The sequence below is a fragment of the Lucilia sericata genome, unplaced genomic scaffold (genome assembly GCF_015586225.1).
Source record: "Lucilia sericata isolate MDLA Ls3-8-SP2 unplaced genomic scaffold, ASM1558622v1 Contig000270F_arrow, whole genome shotgun sequence".
NCBI lineage: Eukaryota > Metazoa > Arthropoda > Insecta > Diptera > Calliphoridae > Lucilia > Lucilia sericata.
This window is the reverse complement of record NW_023994295.1, coordinates 391169-404925: the sequence shown is the minus strand read 5'-3', so window position 1 is coordinate 404925 and position 13757 is coordinate 391169. Positions and strand designations below refer to the sequence as shown.

At 32.7% G+C, this 13757-nt stretch overlaps 1 protein-coding gene across 1 annotated transcript in view; it reads right to left on the bottom strand.

Annotated features, from left to right (window-relative positions):
* The window catches only part of LOC119603018 (cGMP-dependent protein kinase, isozyme 2 forms cD4/T1/T3A/T3B), a 99383-nt gene that overhangs the window by 24959 nt on the left and 60667 nt on the right, over window positions 1-13757 (bottom strand). The window contains 1 exon segment of the mRNA XM_037954872.1: window positions 2769-2935. Coding sequence (XP_037810800.1) covers window positions 2769-2935 — 167 coding nt within the window.

Below are 13757 nucleotides of genomic sequence, written 5' to 3'. Positions count from 1 at the left end.
AAAACCTAGACCACTATCGATCTTGTTGGGCGCTGCTTTACTAAGGAAATTTTTGTGGAAAAGATCTTATACATGGCTTTACGAAAACATTATCGTCCGATGTTCAGAAATAGAGTTTTCTGGACGTAGTTCTTTAAAATTTTTCAATTTTCGTAAAGGGATATTATATATCTCTAGAATAATATTGGTCCCAATATATTTTAACCTAATTTCGACTATAGAAAGTGTTCATCTCTGTATGCTCTTCTCTAGAGCTTCTACATTCGTCTGAATCCGCTCTTTTAATTCTAAGTCGAACCCGTTCACTCAGAATACGTTCAATGTTCGTATGGGATGTTATATGTTATCATCTTAATAGCCATTTTTTGTTTACCTGGATCTTCTCTTATTCCATAACATTTAAACTGAAATATAAAACCCATACCACTATCGGGCTTGTTGGGCGCTCCTTTACTAAGAACATGTTGGCGGGAAAGATCTTATGTATGGCATTACGAAAGCATTATCGTCCGATGTTCAGAAATAGAGTTTTCTGGACGTAGTTCTTTAAAATTTTCCAATTTTCGTAAGGGATATTATATATCTCAAGAATAATATTAGTCCCAATATATTTTGACCTAATTTCGTCTATAGAAAGTGATCCTCTCAGCTTCTTCATTCGTCTGAATCCGCTCTTCTAATTCTAAGTCGAACCCGTTCACTCAGAATACGTCCAATGTTCATATGGGATGTTATATGTATCTGGTCACAAGAAATTTTGATCTAATTTCGACAATAGAAAGTGTTCGAAAGTTTCACACTTCTTTCCTCTACATTCATTTGTATCCGATCTTCCAATTTTGTATAGCCGTGCCCATAATATTGTGTGTCGAATGATCGTGTGTTATATGTATTAGGAATAACAGCGCTCCCAAGATATTTTTATCTAATTTCGACAATAGAAAGTATTCTAGAGTTTCACTCTTCTTTCCGCAAGCTCTACTTTAGAGTCTCCACTAGGAATCTGTCCAATGTTCGTGGGGGATGTTATATGTATCTGGAATAACATTGCTTCCAAGATATTTCGATCTAATTTCGACAATAGGGAGGGTTCTATAGTTTCAATTTTCTTACCGCAAGCTCTGCTGTAGAGCCTCAACATACATCTGAATCCGACCTTCCAATTTTGTATAGTCGAGCCAGTAATTCTGTGTATATCAGGATATATAAAATATTCGTGAGGTATGTTATATTTATCTGGAATAACATTGCTGTCAAGATGTTATTTTCAACGATAGAAAGTATTCTATTCTTTCCGCAAGCTCTACTTTAGAGCCTCAACATACATCTGAATCCGAACTTTCAATTTTGTATAGTCGAGCCCGTAATCCTGTGTGTCACTCAGAATATATCAAACATTCATGAGGGATTTTATATGTGTCTGGAATAACATTGCTGCCAAAATATTTCGATCTATTTTCTACGATAGAAAGTGTTCTAAACTTTAACTCTTCCCTTTTTTAATTAGTCTCTAGATTCATCTGAATCCGTAATCCTATGTATCCTCTCAGGATGTGTCAACTTCCTTTGATGCTGTGGATTAAGGTACATATTTATCTGTTGAATCAAGATCAAGTCAAATTTGAAAAAGCTTTTTAGCCTAGTGGCCGTGAATTGTTTCGTTTCGGTTAATCGAAGCTTCGAAACATATGGAAGACGTCTGATAACACGAATACCGAACTCAGTGCGTAAGAGATCGATTTATTATGCGCTAGATGGAAATCAAAGATTCCACATGCCAATGACATTTGAAAAAAGTGGAAACCCATGGTCTCAGCTGTGACCAATTTCAAAATAATCCTTAAAATTTCTCCATCACATCATTTTTTCGATATATCGTGGCCTAAGTAGAGATCGAGAGGTTAAGATAACGCGCTAATGTTGTACGAACGACGACTGGGATCAAGTTGAAATTTTAAGTGATTCGAAATATGGTATCTTGTTGTGTCGCTTGTACTCTCGAGACCCTTTAGGTCTATTTTAATACTCTTAAGACCTCTTAGGAATTAACTGGTACTTTTAGCCAGACTAAACTTTTAAAGACTCCGGAAAGATGAAATGAAATACCAAGACATCTTATAAGGTACAGATTATCCTTTGCAGTATTCTGCAGTGTATTGTATTATATTGAAGTGGATTGGATCAAGACATTGTCAAAAGTTTTATCAGAAGCTAAAAGGTTACATGTTCCATTTCGTTCAGGATAGGAAATAGAGTGGACCCTTTGAGTTCCGTCTTTTTTTGTCATCCATTCATCAATCATATTAGATGTTTCAAACAAACGTTATTTGATCCAAAATTTCATCCAAGAACCATTCATTAACTGATCGTTAGTCTCCAATTAGAGTTCTCGATTGCACAAATATGTAGGCTAGAGTTAGTTGCAATTGGAAAGTAATTCTAGGGCTTTATAGATACAAGATGTCGATATGGCAGTATCAATGGCTTATTTGAAGAGATCAACAAGATCGTCGTAGTAGCTTTCCGAGTAAAATTGAGATATTGATGGGACATATTGATGTCATAGCTGTGTGTAATATAGAGCAGAAATTTCATCTATAAATTCCCTGAGTAAAATGGAAATAGAAACAACTCGAAGCAAGGTTTGATTCTAGAAATTTGAAAATTCTCCAACAATGAACTCAGTACGCTTTAAGGGTTAATAAAAACTTTTTGGCTTTTTTAAAGATATAATTATAAAATTTTAAAATTATAATACAATTACTAACCTTCCATAACATAAACAATGCTGCCAACATCGCCCTCTTTAATAATAAGACTCTTTGCGGCATATTTAACTGGATACATGCAATCGACAATTTCACGTATTTGGGTGATATCGAGATTTTTCATAAAATCATTATCCAATATGGCAGATTTGATAATTTCACGGGATCTAGAAGAATAAAAGGAAATAATTTAATAATATGAACAGATTTTTTCAAAAACTAAAATTTTATTAGTAAATATGTTCATGTTTAGGAGGAGTCTTACTTTGCAGATTTGGGAATTTTCATTAGTTTATCTTCAGCTTCAACTAAATCTATTAAAGGTTCTGCACTATAACCCTGACGTTTAATACGCTTGGGTTCTGTGGCGGAGGGAAATACTCTAGTAGATTCCATGCCTATGGTACAATTGAAATCATCACAATCATTTTTGTGATGTTGCAGAAAGACCTGTGTCAGGGGTTTAACCACCTGACGAAATTTATCAATTTCATTTTGTAACTCAACGACTAGAGCATCTTTGGCTTGACATTCTTCCTGTAGACGAGCTATGCTCTGACAAAAGAAACGATTACGTTCTTGACACTCAATCAAAGCATTTTCTTTTTCCTGTAAGATCACACGTAAGTGTTCTATAAGATCGGCCATTTGTTGGTAATCGTGTGATGATCGCGAAGGAGGTCTTTGTGTATTGTGCTCTGAATGATGTTGGTGATGATGATGATGGTGGCAACTGTGATCTTTATTACTCATTTCACTACTATTTTCGCGAATGTCTTTGTGTTCTATTAGAATTTATTGGATTAAGCTGGACTTGTGGTTCTTCTAATAACTTTTTTAATTGCTATATTTCATGATCCTTGTCATCTAATGCCAAAACAGTAAATTGTAATTCATTACGTAAATCCGAAATTATATCTTTGCAATATTCTTTAACTGTATGAATATGACGTCCGATCATGTTGATCGGTAGTAACTAATTAACACACATACACCCAAAACTCAACTGATCGTATGAAATCAAAATTAATTACTTTGAAAGGGCCAACAATTGATTGAAAGGGAAAGTTATATGTTTGTTATACGTGATCGTAAACACATATACTTCCCAAGTTAGCTGTATTTGTCGATATTTGCACAATTACATGTTTGCGCTCCAATGCCCATAATTATGATTTACATGGCTTGTCAGTCAATCAGTTTAGTTCATGGACTATAATGCATGTAAATTAATCGTGGTAGAATTGTTTCTTTTATATATTTCAATGTCATTTTAGTTTCGTCAATGGTAAAGTTAAAAAGAAATACAATTGTTTAGTGATCGCCTTAAGAAAAAGGTAAATTTCAGTAAAATTTGTTTAAAATAGGAACCTAATTTAGAGTTTTTGGATTGTTGCGATTTTCTTGTATACGAGGGTTACCACTTGAGGTTTTCGATTGAGAAGCTCCAATGTTATAATTGGAAACTAAGGATATTATTTCGATCTTGCCCGATGATTGCCCGTCAATCAAGGAAATAATATTGTTCCAATAAATATACATAGGCTTTTTAATAGAATCTTCAGAAGATAATGAAAACTGTATTGCCATATAGAGTGGACAATGGACTGGACTATAGACTAGACTATAGACTAGACTATAGACTAGACTATAGACTACACTATAGACTAGACTATAGACTAGACTATAGACTAGACTATAGACTAGACTATAGACTAGACTATAGACTAGACTATAGACTAGACTATAGACTAGACTATAGACTAGACTATAGACTAGACTATAGACTAGACTATAGACTAGACTATAGACTAGACTATAGACTAGACTATAGACTAGACTATAGACTAGACTATAGACTAGACTATTGACTAGACTATAGATTAGACTATAGACTAGACTATAGACTAGACTATAGACTAGACTATAGACTAGACTATAGACTAGACTATAGACTAGACTAGACTATAGACTAGACTATAGACTAGACTATATACTAGACTATAGACTAGACTATAGACTAGAGTATAGACTAGACTATAGACTAGACTATAGACTAGACTATAGTCTAGACTATAGACTAGACTATAGACTAGACTATAGACTAGAGTATAGACTAGACTATAGACTAGACTATAGACTAGACTATAGTCTAGACTATCGACTAGACTATAGACTAGACTTTAGACTAGACTATAGACAAGACTTTAGACTAGACTATATACTAGACTATATACTACTGAATTGATCTTAGCAAATTCGAGTTCTAGTTATCTTACTTGAGCTCGTGTCACCTCTTGATTTGTTTTATATGACTATAGACTAGACTATAGACTAGACTATAGACTAGACTATTGACTAGACTATAGACTAGACTATAGACTAGACTATAGACTAGACTATAGACTAGACTATAGACTAGACTATAGACTAGACTATAGACTAGACTATAGACTAGACTATAGACTAGACTATAGACTAGAATATAGACTTGACTATAGACTAGACTAGACTATAGACTAGACTAGACTATAGACTAGACTATAGACTAGACTATAGATTAGACTATAGACTAGACTATAGACTAGACTATAGACTAGACTATAGACTAGACTATAGACTAGACTATAGACTAGACTATAGACTAGACTATAGACTAGACTATAGACTAGACTATAGACTAGACTATAGACTAGACTATAGACTAGACTATAGACTAGACTATAGACTAGACTATAGACTAGACTATAGACTAGACTATAGACTAGACTATAGACTAGACTATAGACTAGACTATAGACTAGACTATAGACTAGACTATAGACTAGACTATAGACTAGACTATAGACTAGAATATAGACTTGACTATAGACTAGACTAGACTATAGACTAGACTAGACTAGACTATAGACTAGACTATAGACTAGACTATAGATTAGACTATAGACTAGACTAGACTAGACTATAGACTAGACTATAGACTAGACTATAGACTAGACTATAGACTAGACTATAGACTAGACTATAGACTAGACTATAGACTAGACTATAGACTAGACTATAGACTAGACTATAGACTAGACTATAGACTAGACTATAGACTAGACTATAGACTAGACTATAGACTAGATATAGACTAGACATAGACTAGACTAGACTAGACTAGACTATAGACTAGACTATAGACTAGACTATAGACTAGACTATAGACTAGACTATAGACTAGACTATAGACTAGACTATAGACTAGACTATAGACTAGACTATAGACTAGACTATAGACTAGACTATAGACTAGACTATAGACTAGACTATAGACTAGACTATAGACTAGACTATAGACTAGACTATAGACTAGACTATAGACTAGACTATAGACTAGACTATAGACTAGACTATAGACTAGACTATAGACTAGACTATAGACTAGACTATAGACTAGACTATAGACTAGACTATATACTAGACTATAGACTAGACTATAGACTAGACTATAGACTAGACTATAGACTAGACTATAGACTAGACTATAGACTAGACTATAGACTAGACTATAGACTAGACTATAGACTAGACTATAGACTAGACTATAGACTAGACTATAGACTAGACTATAGACTAGACTATAGACTATAGACTAGACTATAGACTAGACTATAGACTAGACTATAGACTAGACTATAGACTAGACTATAGACTAGACTATAGACTAGACTATAGACTAGACTATAGACTAGACTATAGACTAGACTATAGACTAGACTATAGACTAGACTATAGACTAGACTATAGACTAGACTATAGACTAGACTATAGACTAGACTATAGACTAGACTATAGACTAGACTATAGACTAGACTATAGACTAGACTATAGACTAGACTATAGACTAGACTATAGACTAGACTATAGACTAGACTATAGACTAGACTATAGACTAGACTATAGACTAGACTATAGACTAGACTATAGACTAGACTATAGACTAGACTATAGACTAGACTATAGACTAGACTATAGACTAGACTATAGACTAGACTATAGACTAGACTATAGACTAGACTATAGACTAGACTATAGACTAGACTATAGACTAGACTATAGACTAGACTATAGACTAGACTATAGACTAGACTATAGACTAGACTATAGACTAGACTATAGACTAGACTATAGACTAGACTATAGACTAGACTATAGACTAGACTGTAGACTAGACTATAGACTAGACTATAGACTAGACTATAGACTAGACTATAGACTAGACTATAGACTAGACTATAGACTAGACTATAGACTAGACTATAGACTAGACTATAGACTAGACTATAGACTAGACTATAGACTAGACTATAGACTAGACTATAGACTAGACTATAGACTAGACTATAGACTAGACTATAGACTAGACTATAGACTAGACTATAGACTAGACTATAGACTAGACTATAGACTAGACTATAGACTAGATAGACTAGACTATAGACTAGACTATAGACTAGACTATAGACTAAACTATAGACTAGACTATAGACTAGACTATAGACTAGACTATAGACTAGATTATAGACTAGACTATAGACTAGACTAGACTATATACTAGACTATATACTACTGAATTGATCTTAGCAAATTCGAGTTCTAGTTATCTTACTTGAGCTCGTGTCACCTCTTGATTTCTTTTATATGACTTTAGGTTTCCCAAGAAACCATAACTTTAACATAATTGGGAATAGTTTGACATTTTAAAAAGAGAATAATTTCTCGGTTCAATCTCACTTTTTATTCGCAAAAAACATAAGTAGTGACCCTCGTAAACCATCAACAATCACAATAGAACAGCTGTTACGATCACTTCAAGACACAAACAATTAGTTCTACCCTAAAGCCAGACAGATACGACAAGTTCGTTAAATCCATAAAATAAATCAAATGATGAACTGAATTTCAAATCGCTATTTAATGTTCACTTTTTAATATTTTTTTTGTTTAGGTATGAAAATTATTCAAATCGGAAAAAAACACTACAAATATTCAAACATGGTTTGTTTGTCAGTCAACTCTGTTGCCATAAATTTAAAAATAAATATGATTTGACGACGATAACAATCGAATATTTAGTTATCGCGCTGTGTAATTTGTACAGAAATTAAAATCAAAAACTTCAATGTCATTAGCGTCATTTAGGGAGGTCGCTAAATTCAAAACAGTTGTAAACACAAAAACAAATACAAACAGACAACGTACATACAACTTAACTTGTAATTAAAAGCTTAATTTACGCTTATCATGATCACTTTTTGTAAATAAAGTATTAATTTGTATGTAAGTTCGATGTAACGATCATTCTTTGGCAAAAATACAAATTTTGGGATTTTTTTCTTGTTTTCTTTGAATTTTTTTTTTTACATTTTAATTCAAAAACACAAAGTTCATTTTGCACATTATTAAATTGACAAACAAAATTTATTTTTATTTTGAATTTTTGGCGATTTTTATGTTTTCAAATTAATAAACTTCAAGCAATGCATTTATTTATTATACACGCTCGCTTAATGTGTCAACATTTAATGGTGGAGGCACACAGTTCCACAAATAAATAAAAATTAGAACAACTAATAGAATTAGCCTTGTGGTTGATCAGAGCAGCGCGCTGACGCCTGAGTATTCAGAGTATTCTTCCATGCGTAACAAACTCGAGGGATTCAAGGAAAATTCACTTTACACACAGAGAGAAATAATATGTTACAAACAATTTCCGTCCGTTTGTTGTGTTGTAACCGACAAAAGCGTCTATTAAACTAATAAACGATGTTGACGATTGTTTTAGAAAAACCACCAGTGAATGAGTGGCAGCTAGAAATGTTTGCATGCTAAGCAAACTGACACAAACTGGCAACTACTTACACCAGGCATGGAAAATTGACATTTTGAAATATATACGAATATATCACAAAAATATATATTTTTAATAAATTGACTATAGATTAGACTATAAACTAGACTATAGACTAGACTATAGACTAGACTATAGACTAGACTATAGACTAGACTATAGACTAGACTATAGACTAGACTATAGACTAAACTATAGACTAGACTATAGACTAGACTATAGACTAGACTATAAACTAGACTATAGACTAGACTATAGACTAGACTATAGACTAGACTATAGACTAGACTATAGACTAGACTATAGACTAGACTATAGACTAGACTATAGACTAGACTATAGACTAGACTATAGACTAGACTATAGACTAGACTATAGACTAGACTACTATAGACTAGACTATAGACTAGACTATAGACTAGACTATAGACTAGACTATAGACTAGACTATAGACTAGACTATAGACTAGACTATAGACTAGACTATAGACTAGACTATAGACTAGACTATAGACTAGACTATAGACTAGACTATAGACTAGACTATAGACTAGACTATAGACTAGACTATAGACTAGACTATAGACTAGACTATAGACTAGACTATAGACTAGACTATAGACTAGACTATAGACTAGACTATAGACTAGACTATAGACTAGACTATAGACTAGACTATAGACTAGACTATAGACTAGACTATAGACTAGACTATAGACTAGACTATAGACTAGACTATAGACTAGACTATAGACTAGACTATAGACTAGACTATAGACTAGACTATAGACTAGACTATAGACTAGACTATAGACTAGACTATAGACTAGACTATAGACTAGACTATAGACTAGACTATAGACTAGACTATAGACTAGACTATAGACTAGACTATAGACTAGACTATAGACTAGACTAATAGACTAGACTAGACTAGACTAGACTATAGACTAGACTATACGATAGACTAGACTATAGACTAGACTATAGAATAGACCCTAGGCTATAGACTAGACTATAGACTAGACTATAGACTAGACTATAGACTAGGACTATAGAATAGGACTATAGATAGACTATAGATTAGGACTATAGACTTGACTATAGACTAGACTATAGACTAAACTATAAACTAGATTAAACTATGTATATACTAAATTATAGAATAGACGATAAACTAGATTACATACTAGACTGTAGACTATACTACAGACTAGACAATAGACTACACAACATACTAGACAATAGAGTAGATTTTATTACATACTGGATTACAGACTAGACTATATGCTTAACTATAGACTATACTATAGATTAGACTATAGACTAGAATATAGTTTAGATTATAGACTAGACTATAGACTAGCATATAGAACAGAATATAGACTAGATTACATACTATACTACATACTAGACTTTAGACTAGACTATAGACTAAATTATAGACTAGACTATATACTAGATTATAGACAAGACTATAGAATAGACTGATTTATTGACTACTATGTGGACTATTTATGAAAAGTTTATAAATTAGAAAAAGTTACGAAAATATCGTGGGAGATATCAAAATTATACTGATTTTTCCATGCCTGACTTACACTAGCAAAATAAAATCCAATGTTTGCTTGGTTCGTTAGCCATCATTGTGAGCTGGTTCAGGAGGAACGTGAGCAGAAAACATGAGGCTAAAAAAAGGCGCATATACATTTTAACATACAAGCCAAATAATATATTTATAAATTTATATATTATTAATGCACAACAAATAGTTTGATGTTCATGGTTTGTTTATAGCTTTTTCGTTCATTTATTAACAACAAATTATTTATTTTGTATTCGCACAGGCAAACTCACAGATACTTGGATCTGTACGAATGTTTGTTTATGTATGTATGTACGATCGATCAGCTGGTTGAGAAAAGTTTCGGTTATATTCGCGCAGTTTGTTTATACAGCTTTGATCCTCATACAAGTAAACTTTCGTGCGAAGTAAAAAGCTTTTTGTCAGCAGTGCATTTCAAAGTGTTAAGTTTAAGAAACAACTCTGTGTACGACTTGTTAATGTTATTTGGTTTACAATGATCATTACTTTGCGCTACAATAGAACAAGTTTTAAATGATATTTAAATAAATTAAAAATCAAACATTTTAATGCAAAATTAAATAAAAAGTAGTTGTCGATTTAGAATTTATTAATATTTAACATCTTGTGGTAAAATTGCGGCAGCAAAAATTTAATAATACGTATACGCCACCAGGATGGGCATTGTGAAAATTTCACCAATTATGAACGATATAAACACATCCTGAAATTACTCTAATAGCGCAAAACTCAGGAATTTTATAATTAATAGGTGATATTGTTAGTGTTTTGGAAATGACATATTAACATCTTCTCAGGAAGTGCCTCAATCAGATAATAAATTAATTTAATTTTCAATTAAGTCGTATCGTTTTTCTTAAAGAAATATGTAAATTTTAGACGTTTTTTTAATTAACTACATCCGTTATATTGTTACAAGAATAATGCGTGAAAATGCCAACGTTATCGTTTGAATTGACAGTTCAAAAAAATTTTAAGTTTTTTTACCATAAATCTATTAATGCCTGCCGCTTGCAATCTCTGCTAAATGTAACAACATTTTAATCCACTTTAATAATTATATGTAACTGTTAAATAAACCACATATCCCCATAACTCTTTGGCTTAGATATATTTTCTTTATTTTTTTAATTTTTAAATATGAAAACGTGCTTCCGAATTTTAAAATTTAACGATGCATTTTCAAATTCCCAGCAGCAGCAGCAACAGTAGTACTAGTTCTCATAAATGGATTTCGGATAAAAACTCCATACCCAAGTGTGTTTGGTTTTTGTAATTGTATTTATAATAATAATTCGCTCAGTATGCGTCCAACGTACGCATTTTAACAACACCCAAAGTCTGGTAATTGAGACTTAAAACAACTTTGAATCAATGGAAAATTATGGACAACCTTTTAAAATCTTAAATCTTATAAAATAGTATCTATGAAAACATGGAATGCGTGTGAAATGTATGATCATATTTTTTTAGTTTCATCTAATATTTATATACCATACAGACTGTTTATAGACTAGTCCATAGACTTGTCTATAAACTAGCCAATAGAGGGGTTTATAGACGGGTCTATAGACTAGTCAATAGACTGGTCTTAATACTAGCCAATAGACTGATATATAGCCTACTTAATAGACGGATCTATAGACTAGTAAATGGACTTGTTATTAGACTGGTCTATAGACTAGTGAATAGAGTGATCTATGGACAAGTGAATAGAGTGCTCTATAGACTAGTCAATAGACTGGTCTTAAAACTAGCCAATAGACTGATATATAGCCTAGTTAATAGACGGATCTATAGACTAGTAAATGGACTTGTTATAAGACTGGTCTATAGACTAGTGCATAGAGTGATCTATGGACAAGTTAATAGACTGGTCTATAGACTAGTCAGTGGACTGCTATATAGGCTAGTCAATAGACTGGTCTATATATTTGTTAATAGACTGGTCTATATATTTGTTAATAGACTGGTCTATAGACTAGTTAATAGACTGGTCTATAGACTAGTCAATAGACTGGTCTATAGATTAGTTAATAGACTGGTCTATAGACTAGTTAGTAGACGGGTCTATAGACTAGTCAATAGACTGGTCTATAGACTAGTCAATAGACTGGTCTATAGACTAGTCAATAGATGGGTATATCGACTAGTAAATAGACTGGTCTATAAATTCGTTAATAGACTGGTTTATAGACTAGTTAATAGACTGGTCTATGGACTAGTCAATAGACTGGTCTATAGACTAGTCAATAGACAGGTATATAGACTAGTCAGTAGACTAGTCAATAGACTGCTCTATAGACTAGTCAATAGACTGGTCTGTAGACTAGTCAATAGACTGGTCTGTAGACTAGTTAATAGACTTTTCTATAGACTAGTCAATACACTGGTTTATAGACTGGTCAATAGACTGGTCTAGTTTATAGATTTATCTACAAATTAGTCAATAGACTGGTCTACAAACTAATCAAATTATAGAGTAGTCAATTGACTGGTCTAAACTCTAATAGACTGGTCTATAGGTTAGTAAATAGACTGGTCCATAGACTAGTTAATAGACTGGTCTATAGACTAGTCTATAGACTGGTCTATAGATTTGTTAATAGACTGGTCTATCGACTAGTCGATAGACATGTCTATAGACTAGTCAAAAGACTGCTCTATAGACTAGTCAATAGACTGGTTTATAGACTAGTCAATTGACTGGTCTATAGACTAGTCTATAGTAGTTAATAGACTGGTCTATAGTCTAGTCAATAGACGGGTCTATCGACTTGTCAATAGACTGGTCTATAGACTAGTTAATAGACTTTTTTATAGACTAGTCAATAGACCGGTTTATAAACTGGTCTATAGACTAGTCAATACTCTGGTCTAGTTTATAGATTTATCTATAGATTAGTCAATAGACTGGTCCACAAACTAATCAAACTATAGAGTAGTCAATTGACTGCTCTAAACTCTAATCAATAATCAGATCTAAAGACTAGTCAATACACGGGTCTATAGACTAATCGATAGACCAGTTATGAGACTGGTCTATAGACTAATCAATAGACTGGTCTATGAACTAGTCTATAGACTAATCAATAGATTAGTTAATAGTGCAGTCAACAGTTCATGGTCTAGCAAATACACACAATTTCCATTGAGGACTTGAATTGGATGCCAAGATCAGGTGATTAAAATACAAAAATTATGCTTTGATAAAGAGTCATTTCAAATTCGTCTCATCTTTTCCAGATCCCTAGGCTCCCCAGCACTTATAATTGCTATTCACCAAATAGACTTCCTTTGTCATCGGAACATGTTTTATACAATTGGTCATCGAAAATTTGTTATCGCTTACAACTAAATTGACAACTTGCACACTTACGGTTAATTAAAAACTAAAACTACACACATAAAAATCACAAAAATGAAATGAAAAATCATTGAAAAGTCCCCAAGATAACGAGTTAAAGTCAAGATACATAAAGTTTAG